The sequence below is a fragment of the Coenobita brevimanus genome, chromosome 40 (assembly GCF_032717465.1).
Source record: "Coenobita brevimanus isolate Jiangsu-jjx chromosome 40, ASM3271746v2, whole genome shotgun sequence".
Classification (NCBI taxonomy): Eukaryota; Metazoa; Arthropoda; class Malacostraca; order Decapoda; family Coenobitidae; genus Coenobita; species Coenobita brevimanus.
Genome location: NC_136993.1, coordinates 8,915,298 through 8,930,630, shown reverse-complemented (window position 1 = coordinate 8,930,630; position 15,333 = coordinate 8,915,298). Strand labels below are relative to the sequence as shown.

The 15,333-nt window shown below is 40.3% G+C and overlaps 1 protein-coding gene across 1 annotated transcript in view; it reads right to left on the bottom strand.

Moving 5' to 3' along the window:
- The window catches only part of LOC145397280 (putative glutamate receptor), a 286,711-nt gene that overhangs the window by 247,564 nt on the left and 23,814 nt on the right, over window positions 1–15,333 (bottom strand). The window contains exon 4 of the mRNA XM_080270477.1: window positions 13,078–13,230. Within this exon, the coding sequence (XP_080126603.1) occupies window positions 13,078–13,230 (153 nt within the window). The remainder of the gene's footprint in view (window positions 1–13,077; window positions 13,231–15,333) is intronic.

Sequence of the window (15,333 nt, the reverse complement as noted above, 5' to 3'; positions counted from 1 at the left end):
TATAGCCCAGCACCAACTGTCTTTATAATCTTCTCCATTGTATTTGCCATAGTGTTGTTGGCAATGCACAGAATGCAAGCAAGAATTGCAAACTTGGAGTCAGTATTTACAGAGGAAGAGTGAACATTCAAGTGAGACTGCCTGAGTGAAATGTGAATATGTAAATAGTGTAAATTATATAATAATAATAATAATAATAATTATTATTATTATTATTATTTTATAATTATAATTTTTATATAAGAAGAACATTATGGGGTAACAAATTATTAGTCTAATCATGAATTATTGTAAATCTGCTGCGTCCCGACCGATTTTTCACCATTGACCCCCCTCCCCAATCCCAGTAGATTTTCATTTTTCTTTTTTTTCAGCTAAAACCTCCACTTTTTATGCGAAACATTGGAAAATGCCCATAAAAGTACTCATCTGAGCTTATAATTGCATTATACAGGTGTTCCTCTGAATACCTGGTACCGTCTTCTGTGGGCCGTGCTCCTGAAAAAACGTTTTCTATGGGAGGAGTAACTATTCCAAACCACTCATAAAAAGTTAGATGTTTAATATTTTGGTACGAATTTTTATGTACTACAAGAGTATATTGGTTTTCAAACAATAATATAGGCGATATAAGTGTTGTTTCACTCATGAAACGTATCAACATAAATCACCTTCCTTTACGATGTTACCGCCTTATCACTTCTGCTTGTTTCTTCCTTTGGCTTGTTTCTTCCTTTGTCCTCCACCTCGGGAATAACTTTCGCCTTGAATTTTGTCATTGGAGAAACCGTGGTGCGACATGTCATTACTAGCCAGGTCACTGCTAACAGATGAGTTACTGAGAAAGTGGCATGCGGGAGGGGAGGTGGGTAAAGCGGGGCCAGGAGGTATCCCTGCCTGATGAGAGGTAGAGGAAGGTCTCCAACATATGCCTACCAAAAATCACCCGTGAAACTTGAAAAATATGCAAATGATTGTCCTCACAATTGCAAAACATACGGATCCGTCATCAGGTGTCACCATGACAAAACGTGGTGACGTATCCATATGTCAATGGGACGTGGCAGATTAACCAATATATACCTAGCCAATTCATAACACATTATTATTATATCTCATATATATGTCATAGATACAAATCACATTACAAATATAATAATGACTCCTACCATATTCTTGGCATGGTTCTGCCATTAAGAGTGTGTCTCTTGTACATGCACATTTGTGCCACTGTATTAGTATGTTATTCTGCATTCAGTTTTACTACAATGTATTTACTCCCTTATATATACAATGTATTACTACAGTGTGTTATGTTTCTACAATATTATTGTATATGTACAATATTGTCATGAATATTATGCCTGTCTTACATGCCATCATAGGTTTGCCAGCAGGGCGTGACCGAGCGATGTCACTTAAAATACCTTAATACAATATATAATACATATGTAGTCTAGAGGTTAGGTTAGAGTAAAACCCAGGGGCCAGAGGAAGTGACATTCGCACTCCCTTTCAGCAGCTATGTCACACACAGCACAATATGCCATATACACCGCCTTGTGATGCCTGATGTTACCATACACACACACACACACACACACACTTTTATGGAAACTGTACCATCAAGGAGGAATTCGAGGCAAACTGTTTTGTTGGATGCAAGACTTTCTCATAAGAAGAGAAATGAGAACAGTACTAAGAGGAAACTACTCATCATGGAAAGAAGTGACTAGTGGAGTACCACAGGGTTCAGTGCTGGCACCAATCATGTTTTTAGTGTATATGAATGATATAAACAGTAACACTGGAAATGAGAGCTATCTGAATATGTTTGCAGATGATGCAAAAATACATAGGAGAATTACTAACACAGACTCTTGTAAAGAGCAACAAGAAGAATTAAATAAACTTCATGAATGGAGTAGTACATGGCAAATGTGGACCAGTGTCATGTAATCAAGTTTGGTAAAAGTGGAAAAAGACCTGATTGGGATTATTAGTTAGGAAATAAAACCCTATACACATCAGAAAGAGAGAAAGACCTAGGTGTGATTATCAATAACAGACTATCTCCGGCTGACCACATCAGTGAGAAGGTACGGAACATGTATACACTGCTTGCAAATATGAGAATAGCATTCACATACATAAATGAAGACATGCTAAGAAGGATAATAACATCATTCGTTAGAACAACCCTGGAATATGCATCAGTAGTCTGGAGTCCTCATCTCAAAAAGCACATAGACAAGATTGAAAAAGTTCAAAGGGCCGCTACAAGATGGATACCAAGCTTAAGGGACCTAAGCTACGAAGAAAGACTAAATAAACTGAATCTACCAACACTACATGAGAGAAGGAAAAGAGATGACATGATAATGCTATATAAGTGCATATCAGGGAAGGAGAAAATAGACATAAATGATTCCTTAACATATGGAGAAGCATCAGCAAGAGGACACTGCAAAAAAATGCATAAGAAGAGAGGTGATAAAGACGTAAGGAAATTCAGTTTCCCAAACAGAGCAATTGATCAATGGAATGCACTACCGAATGAATTAGTGTGTGCCAAAACAATTCACAAATTTAATGATATTTACGATAAATATGGTTTAAGACACGGAACAGTACGAGCTTGACTCATTCCTGTAAAGATACAATTAGGTAAGGTAAGTACACACACGTTTCTAGAACATTCGACGACAGTCAAGCCCACGTGAGGGAAGTTCTTATATACGGAAAGAAAGAAAAGACAGAAGGATTTAGGCGACTGGAGAGGAGAGAGCAAGTAGGGGGGTCTAGAGAGAAAGAGAGAGAGAGAGACGGTGCGCTGTGAGAGAGTTAGCAAGCACAAAACCACTCTCACCTCAATATGATCTTGTGAGATATACTTAGTATAAAATTTTGAGAGACTCCCTCCGAAGAAATAAACTACAATCAAACCCCAGTACCCATCTTTATCTTTTCCTGTCACCAACTACAAGTGAACTGAGGTTATCTCTCACAAATTTACTCTATTACCAACAGCTCGGCTGCAACTACTATGCAATCAATTACAAGACTGATAAGAGTAGACACCTGATTTTTTTTTTTTTTTTTTTTACCAATAGGATAAACATGCTCTAAGTTCATTAAGAGAATCCACGGTTAACATACAAATAAAACACCATCTCTCTACAAAACGAACCTCAGTTTACCAAATGGGATGCAATACCTTCATTCTCACTGGAATGTGTATAAACAGGATATAACATGTTTCAACCTGTATTTACCAAGGTGTTGCAATACCTTGGGGGACCAATGTGTACTGTACAAACACAAAATATCATGTTTCAACCTGGATTACCAAACATGATGCAATACCTGGGGGGAGTAGGGGAGGGGGATGCGTTCCGGATGTGGGTACACTCACTTAGCTTACCCTACATTATACAGGGGCAAGGGTCAGCCTCAAGCCCTGACCCACCTTCAAGGTCACTATGCACCCTTTCAAGATCATTGGGTATGCAAAGGTCAATGACCTCTATGTCCATTCTAACACCTTAAACCTCATTGCCTACCAATGTCCTCTCTGTTCCCTAAAGGGCAATGACCCTGAATCCTATGACCTTCAAGGTCATGGACTAGGCAAAGGTCATGTCAAGGTCATTGGGTATGCAAATGTCAATGACGTCTACGTCCATTCTAACACCTTCAACCTCAATGCCTACCAATGTTTTCTTTGTAACCTGAAAGTCCATGACCTCCCTGTACCCTATGACCTTCAAGGTCATTGACTAAGCAAGGGTCAGTTGGGTACGCAATGGTCAGTGACCTCTGGGACACAGGAAAACCCCTTTCACACCTTTAACCTCAGATTAAAACTCTGTGTCCCTCTCTGTACCCTAAAGGTCAATGACATCTCTGTACCCTAACACCTGCAAGGCCATTAGTATGCAGCAAACACCTTCAAGCTCATTGGTATGCAAAGGGTGTGTGTACCCTAAAGGTCAAGAGGTCAAGGCCATCACTCCTACGGCAATTTTTACCCTACTGTGGACATCAGAATCGAAGAGCGTGTACTGAGATGATATGATCATGTGGAGAGAATGGATAACAACAGAGTGGTGAAAAAGGTATATCTGAGCAAATTTGAAGAAGGAGGCGAGGCAGGCCAAGGAGAAGGTGGAAAGATAGCTGGATGAATGTGTGAGGAAGAGAGGTATGGAAGTTGGCGAGGCTAGGGGACTGGCAAGAGATCGAGATGGCTGGATGAATGTTGTGAGAAGTGCTTGATCAGGGATTTGGCACCCCTTTATAACGTGACAGCACCCAGATTACCTCTATCGGATACATTTATGTGAAGCTGCACAATGTGGTGAATTTTTTGGCGTATAAGATACAGCCAGGATTCTGGGGGCTTCAATGATGCATGAAGCTTGTTGTCCAGCGGCATATGACCTTAGCAGTTGCGCCGCCAGTTTCTACTACAATCAATCAATCAATCAATGATGCATGAATGGCAGCATGGTCCATCGGATTGGGCAAACTTACAGTAGACTGTCCGGACATTGCTACTCTTTACCGTGCCCTAGGATGGGAAATGAGGATCATTATATATATATATATATATATATATATATATATATATATATATATCTTATATCTTCAGTGAAGAATATAACTCTCGACACTAAACATATGAAGCTGTGTGTGACTTGGAAAGAAAACTGCTCATGTGTATACCTACAAAAATGGCACTCCTGACTTTGTATTTAAGGTAAACTCAGCTGCGTGCTTGATGGCATGTTTGCTTTCTGTTCAAAGCGCCTAGAAACCAGAGTTGTAAAAAGTATCCTGCTTTGACACTTAAGTAAAAGTATTGTTTCACTGAAAAAATATTACTCAGGTACAAGTGGAAGTACTCAAAGGTAAATGTACTCAAGTATAAGTAAAAAAGTACCTTGTTCATAAAGTACTCAAGTAGTGAAAGTAAAAACCAACTATTAAATTGTCTATCGTCTCAGAGATTATATCATCATCATCATCCGGACCTCCTTTCTCACCCTAGGGCGGGGTGAGGAGTAGGAATGTCCAGACACCCCAATTTTGCCCAGTCCAATGGGCCACGCTTCCATTCACTCATCATTCAAGCCCCGGAATCCTGGCTCTATCGGATACACCAAAAACATTCACCACATTCTGTAGCTTCACATAAACGTATCCGATTGAGTCAATCAGGACACTGCCACATTAAAAAGGGGTGCCAAATCCCTGACCATGCACTTCTCCTCACAACATTCATCCAGCCAGCTCGATCTCTTGTCAGTTCCTTAGCCTCACCGACTTCCACACACTCCTCCACCATATCTCTCCACCTTCTTCTTGGCCTGCCTCGCCTCCTCCCTCCTTCAAATTCTCTCAGTTATACCTTTTTCACCACTCTATTGTTATCCATTCTCTCCACATGCCCATACCATCTCAGTACACTCTCTTCGATTCTGATGTCCACCGACTTCCTCACTCTATATCTTTCACGAAGCACATTATTTCGTATCCTATCCACCCTCCGTACTCTACATACATTCCTCAGCAGTCCCATCTCCACTGCTATTACTCTTGGTTTTTCATTGTCATGCCACACCATAGTCTCACACCCATATGTTAAAGTTGGCACTAACACTCTTCATGTAAGCCTCATGCAGCTGCAACACTCAAGCCTTTATTTCTTATCAATGCCTTCATTGCACCAGCAACTTTTCTTCCTTGTGTCACCGTACTTTCAACTTCTTTTGCACATTTTCCTCCCTTTTCTACTGTATCACTGTATCCAGGTAGTGGAACTTTCACACCAATTCCAGTCTCTCTCCATTCATTTGAACATCACACTGGGAGTCACTATCTCTCTCAGTAACCATTACTTTACTCTTTTCTACATTCACTGTCAAGGCACAACGCATATAGACATCAGCAACACTCTACACTAGCCTACCAAGTTCTTGTTCGGTACTTGCAAGCAATACTGCATCATCAGCATACAACAAATTTATGATATTCCATCCATCACCATTCATTACCAACACCATCCCTCTCTCCATTATGCTTCTCATCTTTTTACTTTTCACATCATCCCATCCATATATATATTGAACAACCATGGGGACATCACACAACCTTGTCGCACGCCCACACTGAGCGAGAACCATTCAGTTAGATTCCCATTAACCCTTACACATGCTTCACTATCATCATAAAAACTCTTGACGGGACCTAGCAGCTTACCATCTACACCATACATGCGCAAGATTTTCTACAGTCCTTCTCTGTCCACTTTGTCGTATGCTTTTTCCAGATCCATGAATGGCATAAAAATCTCGTCCTTCTCATAAGCCTCGTCTGCTAGCTGTCTCACTGCAAATAGTTGATCCACACATCCTCTGCACCTCCTAAAGCCACCCTGTTCATCACGCACTAGGACTTCTGATATCTCTCTCTATCTATCTATCTATTGCCAGACGCCTCAATCTTCGGGATGGCCACAAACAAATCGCCTCCACGTCGCCCTGTCCCCCGCCATTTCACTGCCCTGCTCCCAACTCACACACCCCTCTCTCATATACCTCTCCACCCCATCCCTACATCTCATCCTTGGCCTCCCCCTCCCTCTCCCCCCTTCCACCTCACTCACATACACTTTCTTCATCAGTCTTTCACCCTCCATCCTCTCCACATGGCCAAACCACCTCAGTGTATTCCTCCTAACGCTTCCTATCACATCCATATCCACACCACACTGCTCCTTTATATCGTCATTTGTCAGCCTGTCTCTCCATGTGACTCCAAAGGTTCCTCTTAAATAACTCATTTCCACTGCTCTCACTCTTGACTTGTGCCCTTCCAACAACATCCAAGCTTCACTTCCATACGTTAGAGTTGGTATCACAATACTGTCATGTAGTAACTTTTTCACTTCCATGCTCACTTCCCTGTTTCTTATCACTGCTTTCAAGTAACACGCAACCTTTCTTCCCTGCTGTACCCTTTCAAGCACTTCACCCTCCAAACCTCTATCCTTACTCATCACACTACCCAAGTACTTAAGCGTACTCACATTTTCCAATTCCTCACCATCCAGCCTCGCTGTACATTCACTGACTTCACCTCTCTCAAAGACCATCACTTTACTCTTCCCTACATTCACCTTTAGATTCCGTTTCTTACACACTCCCCCAAACTCATCCACCAAGCCTTGCAGCTCCCCTTCGTCTTCACTTAACAACACAGTATCTTCTGCAAACAACAGTACAGGGAGTTTCCAAACACTACCCTCTCTCATCAGGGCCACTCCAACATCCACTACCCTACCTTGTACCTCTTTTATTACTACATCCATGTACAGATTGAACAACCATGGAGACATTACACATCCCTGTTTCAGCCCAACCTTCAAAGAGAAAAATTTACTCAGTTCACCATCCACATGCACTGCATCCTTAGCACCATCATACATACTCTTCACAGCATTCAACAACTTCCCATCTACTCCATATATTCATAATACTTTCCACAATCCTTGTCTATCCACCCTGTCTCTCTCACTTTATAATAATTCTTCCAGATACCTTCCCTACCACACTCAATAAACTTATGCCACGATAATTCTTGCACTCACTTCGCTCACCTTTATTTCTGTACAGGCGTACAGTCACAACATTTTTCCACTCTGCAGGCACAGTTTCACTCATCCATGCCTTCTTACATATCTCCAACAAGGGAGTAGATATACAAATCACAAACTTCTTAATTATTTGGTAAAAATAAAAGACACAAAGGAACTGAACATATTTATTGACATTTATTTTAATTATGTTTGATCAGCAACTGTTTCTCAAAATTACGGCTATCCAATAATAACTGAGTGAGCAGACTTAAAACGATGTCTTACTGTATTCATTATTGTAACTATAATCACTATAAATAGACTACATCTACAGTAAGTTTAAAAGCATGGGTACTCACCTCCACGAGTTTCCTCAAATTTGAAGGGGAATTGCTATATGCAGTCACCTCGATGATTTTGGATGCACACAGCAAACACTGCAGCTTCTCTGAATTTTCCACAGTCTTCTTGTATTTCAACAAAGATACCAAGTATGGCCAAGGGTGGGAATCACCACTGTCTCTTCCACTGGTTGTGGAAGTCATGGTGTTATGGTGGCTACTAGGGATGAGAGTTTAGGTCCGAGTAGTACTCGGTTTACTCGGTTCTTGGGTTTGAGTGAGTACTACTCGGTTTACTCGGTTCTTGCAGTTCAATTACTTGATCGATTTAATAAGAAAAAAAAAAGATGCAAAATAGACTTTCAAAGAATTCACTAATGTTACAATAATGTTAAATAATTTTTCTTTTGTTTTCTGAAATCTTCTATGTTCACCTTATATTTTATGAATACTTGATAAGTGTTGGGAATTACAGAATTGATAGCGGGTTACGCAATGACCTGTACCCGTACCGTACGCGACACATTCCCGTTCAAGCTCTCATCGCCCTCAGTGATGCCACTCCTATGTTTTCCCACCTAGATCTATATTATTCTGCCTCGGCCTGGGTGTCTAGGTGTTTTTTTTTTTTTTTTTTTTTTTTAAACAACCATTAATCTTACATAGTAATATGTAACGTGGTCTGAATATTCAAGTGAAGTAAAATGTTTTATTGTTTTTTTGAAGTGGCATCATAATCGTTTATCCTTTTACATTTTTTCTTTCTTGATGTAGGAATGGAAGTGATTTAATGGCAGATAGCCAGATATCCGACTGTGCGTTGTTCTACGTCCTGTAATAGGCTGAAAATCGATTCCTGACTTTGAGATGTAACGAGTAATGACTTCTTAAAATATCATGAGCTTGAATTTTCTGCATTTTAAGACTTTATTCAGCTTCAGAAAACTAAGTTCCGTTCTATATATATTTACAATATTTTGATGAGAATTTTGATTAAAGAGTAAATTTTCATCACAGAGTAGTTTTAATAAAGTGACTTTGCTTATCACTGCAAGATTTATTTTCCTGATTAAAGGCATTACATTCTTGGTCGAAATGAATGTTATGTATTAATAAATTTGAAATACCCTCATCTTTGGCAACCCTTTGGCTCCCCTGGCCTCCTGCTTATCAGATTGCCATCCACCCCCCTCCGTCCAGCTATCCCTACACTTTTCTCATTTCTGTTTTCCACCTGAGTGGAAAGGAATCATTCAGTACTCGATTTACTCGGTTTTGAAGAGTAATCAATACCGAATTACTCGGTTTGCAGAAAGTACTCGGTTTGCCCATCACTAGTGGCTACAGCAACAATGTAAACAACTGAAGGCTGAAGGGACGAAAGCGTGGCTGTATCGCTTGGGCAATATGAAAGGACGCATGTGATTGGTCCAAACATGAATAAGCGCTTGTGATTGGTCAGCTTCCGACTGTGCGTTGTTCTACGTCCTGTAATAGGCTGAAAATCGATTCCTGACTTTGAGATGTAACGAGTAATGACTTCTATATTTTTCAATTGCTGCGAAGTAAAAGTAATAGAAAACAATACTTACGTAAGAGTGAAAGTACTGAAAATGTTGAGTACTTTTTAAAAAGTAAATACCGAAAAAAGTTACTTAAATACAGTACTCATGTATTTTTACTTCGTTACTTTACAACACTGCTAGTATCCGCACTATCCCCGGTGTTAGTGAGTCATATTTTGGGTTTCTTATAGACTGTAAATACGTAGTTTCTCAAATTGCACTAAGAAACTGAGAAGATTCACAAAATTGCGCATTTTTTCAAGTTTTTAACCTATCATAACTCGCGTGTGCATGGGTCAGTTGACTACATTTGTTTTCATACACACAAAATCACATGGGGAATATGAATAATAACTTGAAATTAGCAAATCTTTTTTTCTTAGCAGTGAGTTTGACTTGCTATTTTTGCTGTTTCCTGCCCCTCCCTAATAATAGCACTACTATGTTATTAATACCTCTTCACTACTGCTGTGCATTGCTACAGCATGATTTTTTTAATGCGAGGAAAAAGGAGTCAATGGCCAGAATCCCGTAAGATTATTCCAAGAAAAAAAAAAAAAAGATAACAGAGCCAAATTCAAGATGCCTGGACATACTGTGTTTGAAAGACTTAAGGTCATAGGCAGTAGGAAATATGGGCAGAGGAAGACAGATCCAGAGCTTACCTGTTACATACATGAAGAACTGGGAGTAACAGTTCACTCTTGCATTAGAGAGTTTGACAGAATTAGGAAGAGTTTGTTGCTAGATGGGCGATGTGTTCCCTCAACAATGGTGAGGGATGCAAGCAGACAGTTCAGAGAAGCAGTGACTACTGAAGCAGCGATAGAAAAGAGATAAAGAAGAAACAGTGCAGTGAAGAGACAGAGGCTGAAGGAAGCCAGTAAGAGGAGGAAAGTTGATGAGAGAGAAAGATTTTGACTCCACTTTAATAAGAGCTGCATGTGAGGAGCCTCCTCGCATATGATAGTTGTACTCTACACAGGAGTAAATAAAACCTGTGTATTAAGTTAGCAACTGTACAGGGGTAAATAAATCTGTGTATAAAGTCAGCATCTGTACAGGGGTAAATAAAACCTGTGTATAATGCCAGCAACTGTACAGGGGTAAAGAAGGGGCTGGGTTGGTTTAGCATACCTAATCTCTTGGAAACAGATTTTCCAAGAGAGGAAATAATGATCTCTCCAAGATAATTCTCGAGAGAATGAAACCCCCTGTATGTTGAAAGATGATGCAGGACTGAGTTGGATATTGTTAAAAATTAGAGGACACCGTTGAGAAAGACTTTGTCGGCTTGAAAGATGTAAGAACTGAGTTTCTTAAGCATTAAAAACAAGATTGCTTTTACCCCAATCAGAGATATAAGCCAAGACAGACATTAGGTGAGCCATAGCCTCATCCGTTGTTTGTTCAAGTAAATGCTGAGATTGATGCTGCTTAAAGTCAAGGTTGGAGTCTTCAGCATATGAGTGGATAGGGTTAGATGTACAGCTTTGAAGATCATTGATGAATAAAAGGAAGAGAGTTGGTGGTAAAACAGAATCCTGAGGAACATCATTATTGATATCTCTACGAGAAGAATGGTGGCAGTCTAGAACAGCAGGTGTAGTACAACGAGAAAGGACGCTAGAGATGACAGCACAGATAAAAGTATAGAAACCGTAAGAGAGCAGTTATTAAAGATTTATACCAGGCTCGATCGAAAGCCTTTGAGATGTCAAGTGCAATGGCAAAGCTTTCGCCAAAGACAAGAAAGGGGGATGACCAGGATTCTAAAGGTAGGTGAGAAGATCGCCAGTGGAGTGTCCCTAGAGGAATTCATACTGACAATTGGAGAGAAGGTTATGATAGAAAAGGTGCTTTTTTTTATTCAAAAACTTTTGAAATACAGGATAAAGCAATTAGGCGATAGTCAGAGGGCTGGGAATGCTCTTCCTTCTTTGGGACAGGCTGAATAAGAGCAAACTTGAAGCAAGAAGGAAAGGTACAAGTTGAGAGACAAGCGTGAAGGAGTTTCCACAGGCAGGGAATAATGCAGAAGCACAGTTCTTAATGACAACAGGAGGGACCCCATTAGGCCCAATTGCCTTGTTAGTATTGAGGCCAGTAACGGCAGAAAATAAATCAGTTGAAGAAATTTTAATATGAGGATGTCAGAGGTGGGAAGTGGTCGAGGAACAGCGCAGAAATCGTCTAAGGTGGAACTGGATGAGAAAGTCTGTGCAGAGAGTTCTGCATTTTCAGTAGAAGAAACAGCTATAGAGCCATCTGGGTGGAAAGGAGGAGGGAAGGATGGTGAGATAAAGTTGTTCGAAAGGTTTTTCGCAAGGAGCCAGTACGAGTGGGAGGAATTTGAGTTGAAGAGTTCAGAGCATTATGTATGAACGAAATTATTTTTTGAAGAGCAAAGAACAGATTTAGCAGGATTCTGGGCAGCAACATGAGATTCAGGGGTGGGTTGGCTTCAGTACCTTTTGTAACCCTTCCTTGCTGTGGAGAGCATTAGAACAAGCTTGAATAAACATTTTTTTTTTCTTTCATTAGTCACAGGATAAAAGAATGTATGTTTCCATGACCAAGAGAATAACCTCCGTAATGCGCGCAGCACACTGTGATGGTTCTCGGCCATGGAAGCAACAATCATTCCATGAAAATTCAAAGCAGTACTTCCCGAGGGCCTCCCAATCAGCAGCTCCCAAGTGCCATAGACACCTCTTCTTGGGAGGGTCCACAGGCCTTACTAGAGCAATAGGAGGGGTTCAGGTGACAAAGATCTGATAGGAGGAGCCCAAGAGAGAGAAAAGATTAACAGCATAAGCAGAAGGACTAGTTGTAAGGAAGAGGACAGGTAAGTTGAAACTTTCTTTTAGTCAGATAGGGATTATGGGTATGATACTGTACAAGCTGATCCAGGTCATAAGGATGGGAAAGATGTAGGGTTGTTCAGCAGGTGAATCAATGAAAGGAGAGGAGAGCCAAAGGTGGTGGTGAATATTGACATTATCTAGAATGGAGATTTCAGAGAAAGAGAAATTGAGAGCCTCTGTGGAGGTTTGCACCCTGAATGGAGAAGCTGTGGTGTCCACCCGGTAGCCAAGTCTGCTCATAATACCCTGCAACTCGTCGTGGAAGCACTCGAGTTTGACCCTCGTAATGCGCTGTCGATGACAAGGATCTGCAGGTTCCCTGGATGGTGTATGTATTGTACTGTACCATAGGACGGCCTCACAGAAGCAGTCGTTTGCCTGTGGTCTAGAGGTCTGTTCGTTCAGACAGACTGGGGTGAAATAACAACAGCATCTTCTACACTCTTTTCGTGTGTGAGAGAGACACCTTTAAGCAGTGGTACCGATATTGGTTGGCAGGTCTGCTACCTATTAAAAGAAAATTAATGTCCTTTAACTCCTTCTCTGTCAAGTGAAAGTAGGAGTTTGTACTACTGGGGGAGCTTCAGCCTGCATTAACCGGGTTCACATTTCAAACGAACCTTGAGCTACAGCTGCTACTGTTCTACCAACTACAATCTTACATTGAGCGTGGCCCCTTGAAGGTCCGAGATTTTGTCTGGGAAGATGTTTGGCGTTCGTGTGAAGTGTGAACGTCGCCAGGTAGACAAGAACGCCACCCGCTGCTGCGAGTATAGTTTGTTCATGTACATGCGCCACTCACCACCTGACCCAGACTGCAGGAATAGTTACATTTCATTAATGCAGAACACACTCAAGGTGCAAAGATTTCATCGTAACTCTTCCTTAATGTTTTGTATTCAGTTATTATTATTATTATTATTATTATTATTTTTATTATAGTATTATTATTATTATTATTATTATTATTATTATTATAATTATTATTATATTATCATGATTTTGTTGTTCGTATTATTATTATTATTATTATTTTGCATCCGATCCGATTCTGGGCATAGGCTTTTAAACGCCAAGTCCCTGAGATATAACAGCCCTCAAACGCACGATACACCTGTTTGTCTTGTCACACAGTACCATTGTCCTATGTGTTAATTACATCACTTCGATATCAACAGAGTTTGTGTCACTTACAAAAAAGTTTGAGGTATACTGTGCAAAATAAATAACTAAATAATAGGTGTTAAGAAATCCGAAGCCACTTAAATTACTAGACTTTCATCACAAGTACTTCCTTCATAATTCCTCTTTTCTGCAATCAGACAATATTTTACTTTGGCAAGGCCTCTCGTATTTTTTTTTTTTTCTAGTGAAAAGTCTTTCCTTACCTAAAGAAGATCATCAAGACTCGTATTCTCCTCTGTTGAAGAAGGTCCCTAACACCTTTTCCTAAACGACTTATTTTCTTTGTTACTCCTTACTGTCCTCTTGTCTGTTACAAACATCCTTTCATTTTCGGCATATTATGCATAAACGACGTACAAAAGGATATTAACCACCCATATCCAAAATAAATTGCAAAGGAAGAGGTCTTAGGGAGCTTCATTGACGGACGAGAATTAGAACCCAAGAGATAGAAGAAACTAGGTCACTGAGCGTAATGGTTTGAAAGATGCGGTGCATAACTTGACGTCGAACACTGCGCTTGTCATTCGTGCTTAATCACACTGCTACCAAGCGATCGCTCTTATACTTTTTTTATCTTTGCCATTAAGATTGTTGATCAAGTACTACTACTACTACTACTACTACTGCTACTACTACTACTACTACTAGTACTGCTACTACTACTACTACTACTAATGATAATAATAATAATAATAATAATAATAGTAATAATAGTAATAACAATAATAATAACAATAATGATGATGATGATGATGATGATGATGATAATACTACAACTACTACTACTACTACGACGACGACGACTACTACTACTACTACTACTACTACTACTACTACTACTACTACTACTACTACTACTACTACTACCACTAATAATAATAATAATAACCCACTCACTCAATGTAGTGCTGCTCTCGGGTGTCTGCCCTTTCCTCTCCTCCGTCCTTGTTTCCTTCCATCCTCTTGTCTCTCCTTCATTCCTTCCTCCTCCTTCTGCCTACGGGTGACTTTACACTCCCTCTTCCGTCTTTCTTTCCTTCATTCTTTCCTCTTCTTTCCGCCTGTGGGTGACTTCACTGTACACTGAGTGACAAGCCAAGTGTACACCAGAAAACCATTTACTACGCGGGGTGGTAACCATATAACCAAATTTTGGCGCCTGGTTGTTTAGTAGGTAATTACGACGCTTCAGTCGGATTGAGCCGGTGAAGGTTTATATCCAAGGGCTGGTTGGGGTTGATTGCTCACGTAATGCCACGCAGGGATGAGTGAGGCTGGTCACTCTCATCTTAAATGTCAGGACCAACTTACCTAGCCCCTGGCTCCTACGCTCCTTATGGGGCAACGTGGGATTGGATGATGGATGGGTGGATGGATAATAATAATAATAATAATAATAATAATAATAATGCTAATGTTGATGATGATGGTGATGATGATGATGATGACGACGATGATAACAACTAGTACTCTGTAACTGTCGTGTGAACAGTCACTAGTCTCTATCTACTGTTTCTTACAATGACCTTGACCCAACTGGGGAGTTTTGGAATTTTTTTTTAGATAAAACGAAATAAACTTTTCGGAGGTCCCGTTGAAATCTCCAGTAGACATGACCACCTTATCTCGTTCACTCGTTATACTGATATGACTCTTTCGCCACTGTACGTAAACGCTTTGGAATTGTTTTCTATCAGCAATGGCGCGTGCCAGGACACATAACATGGGCT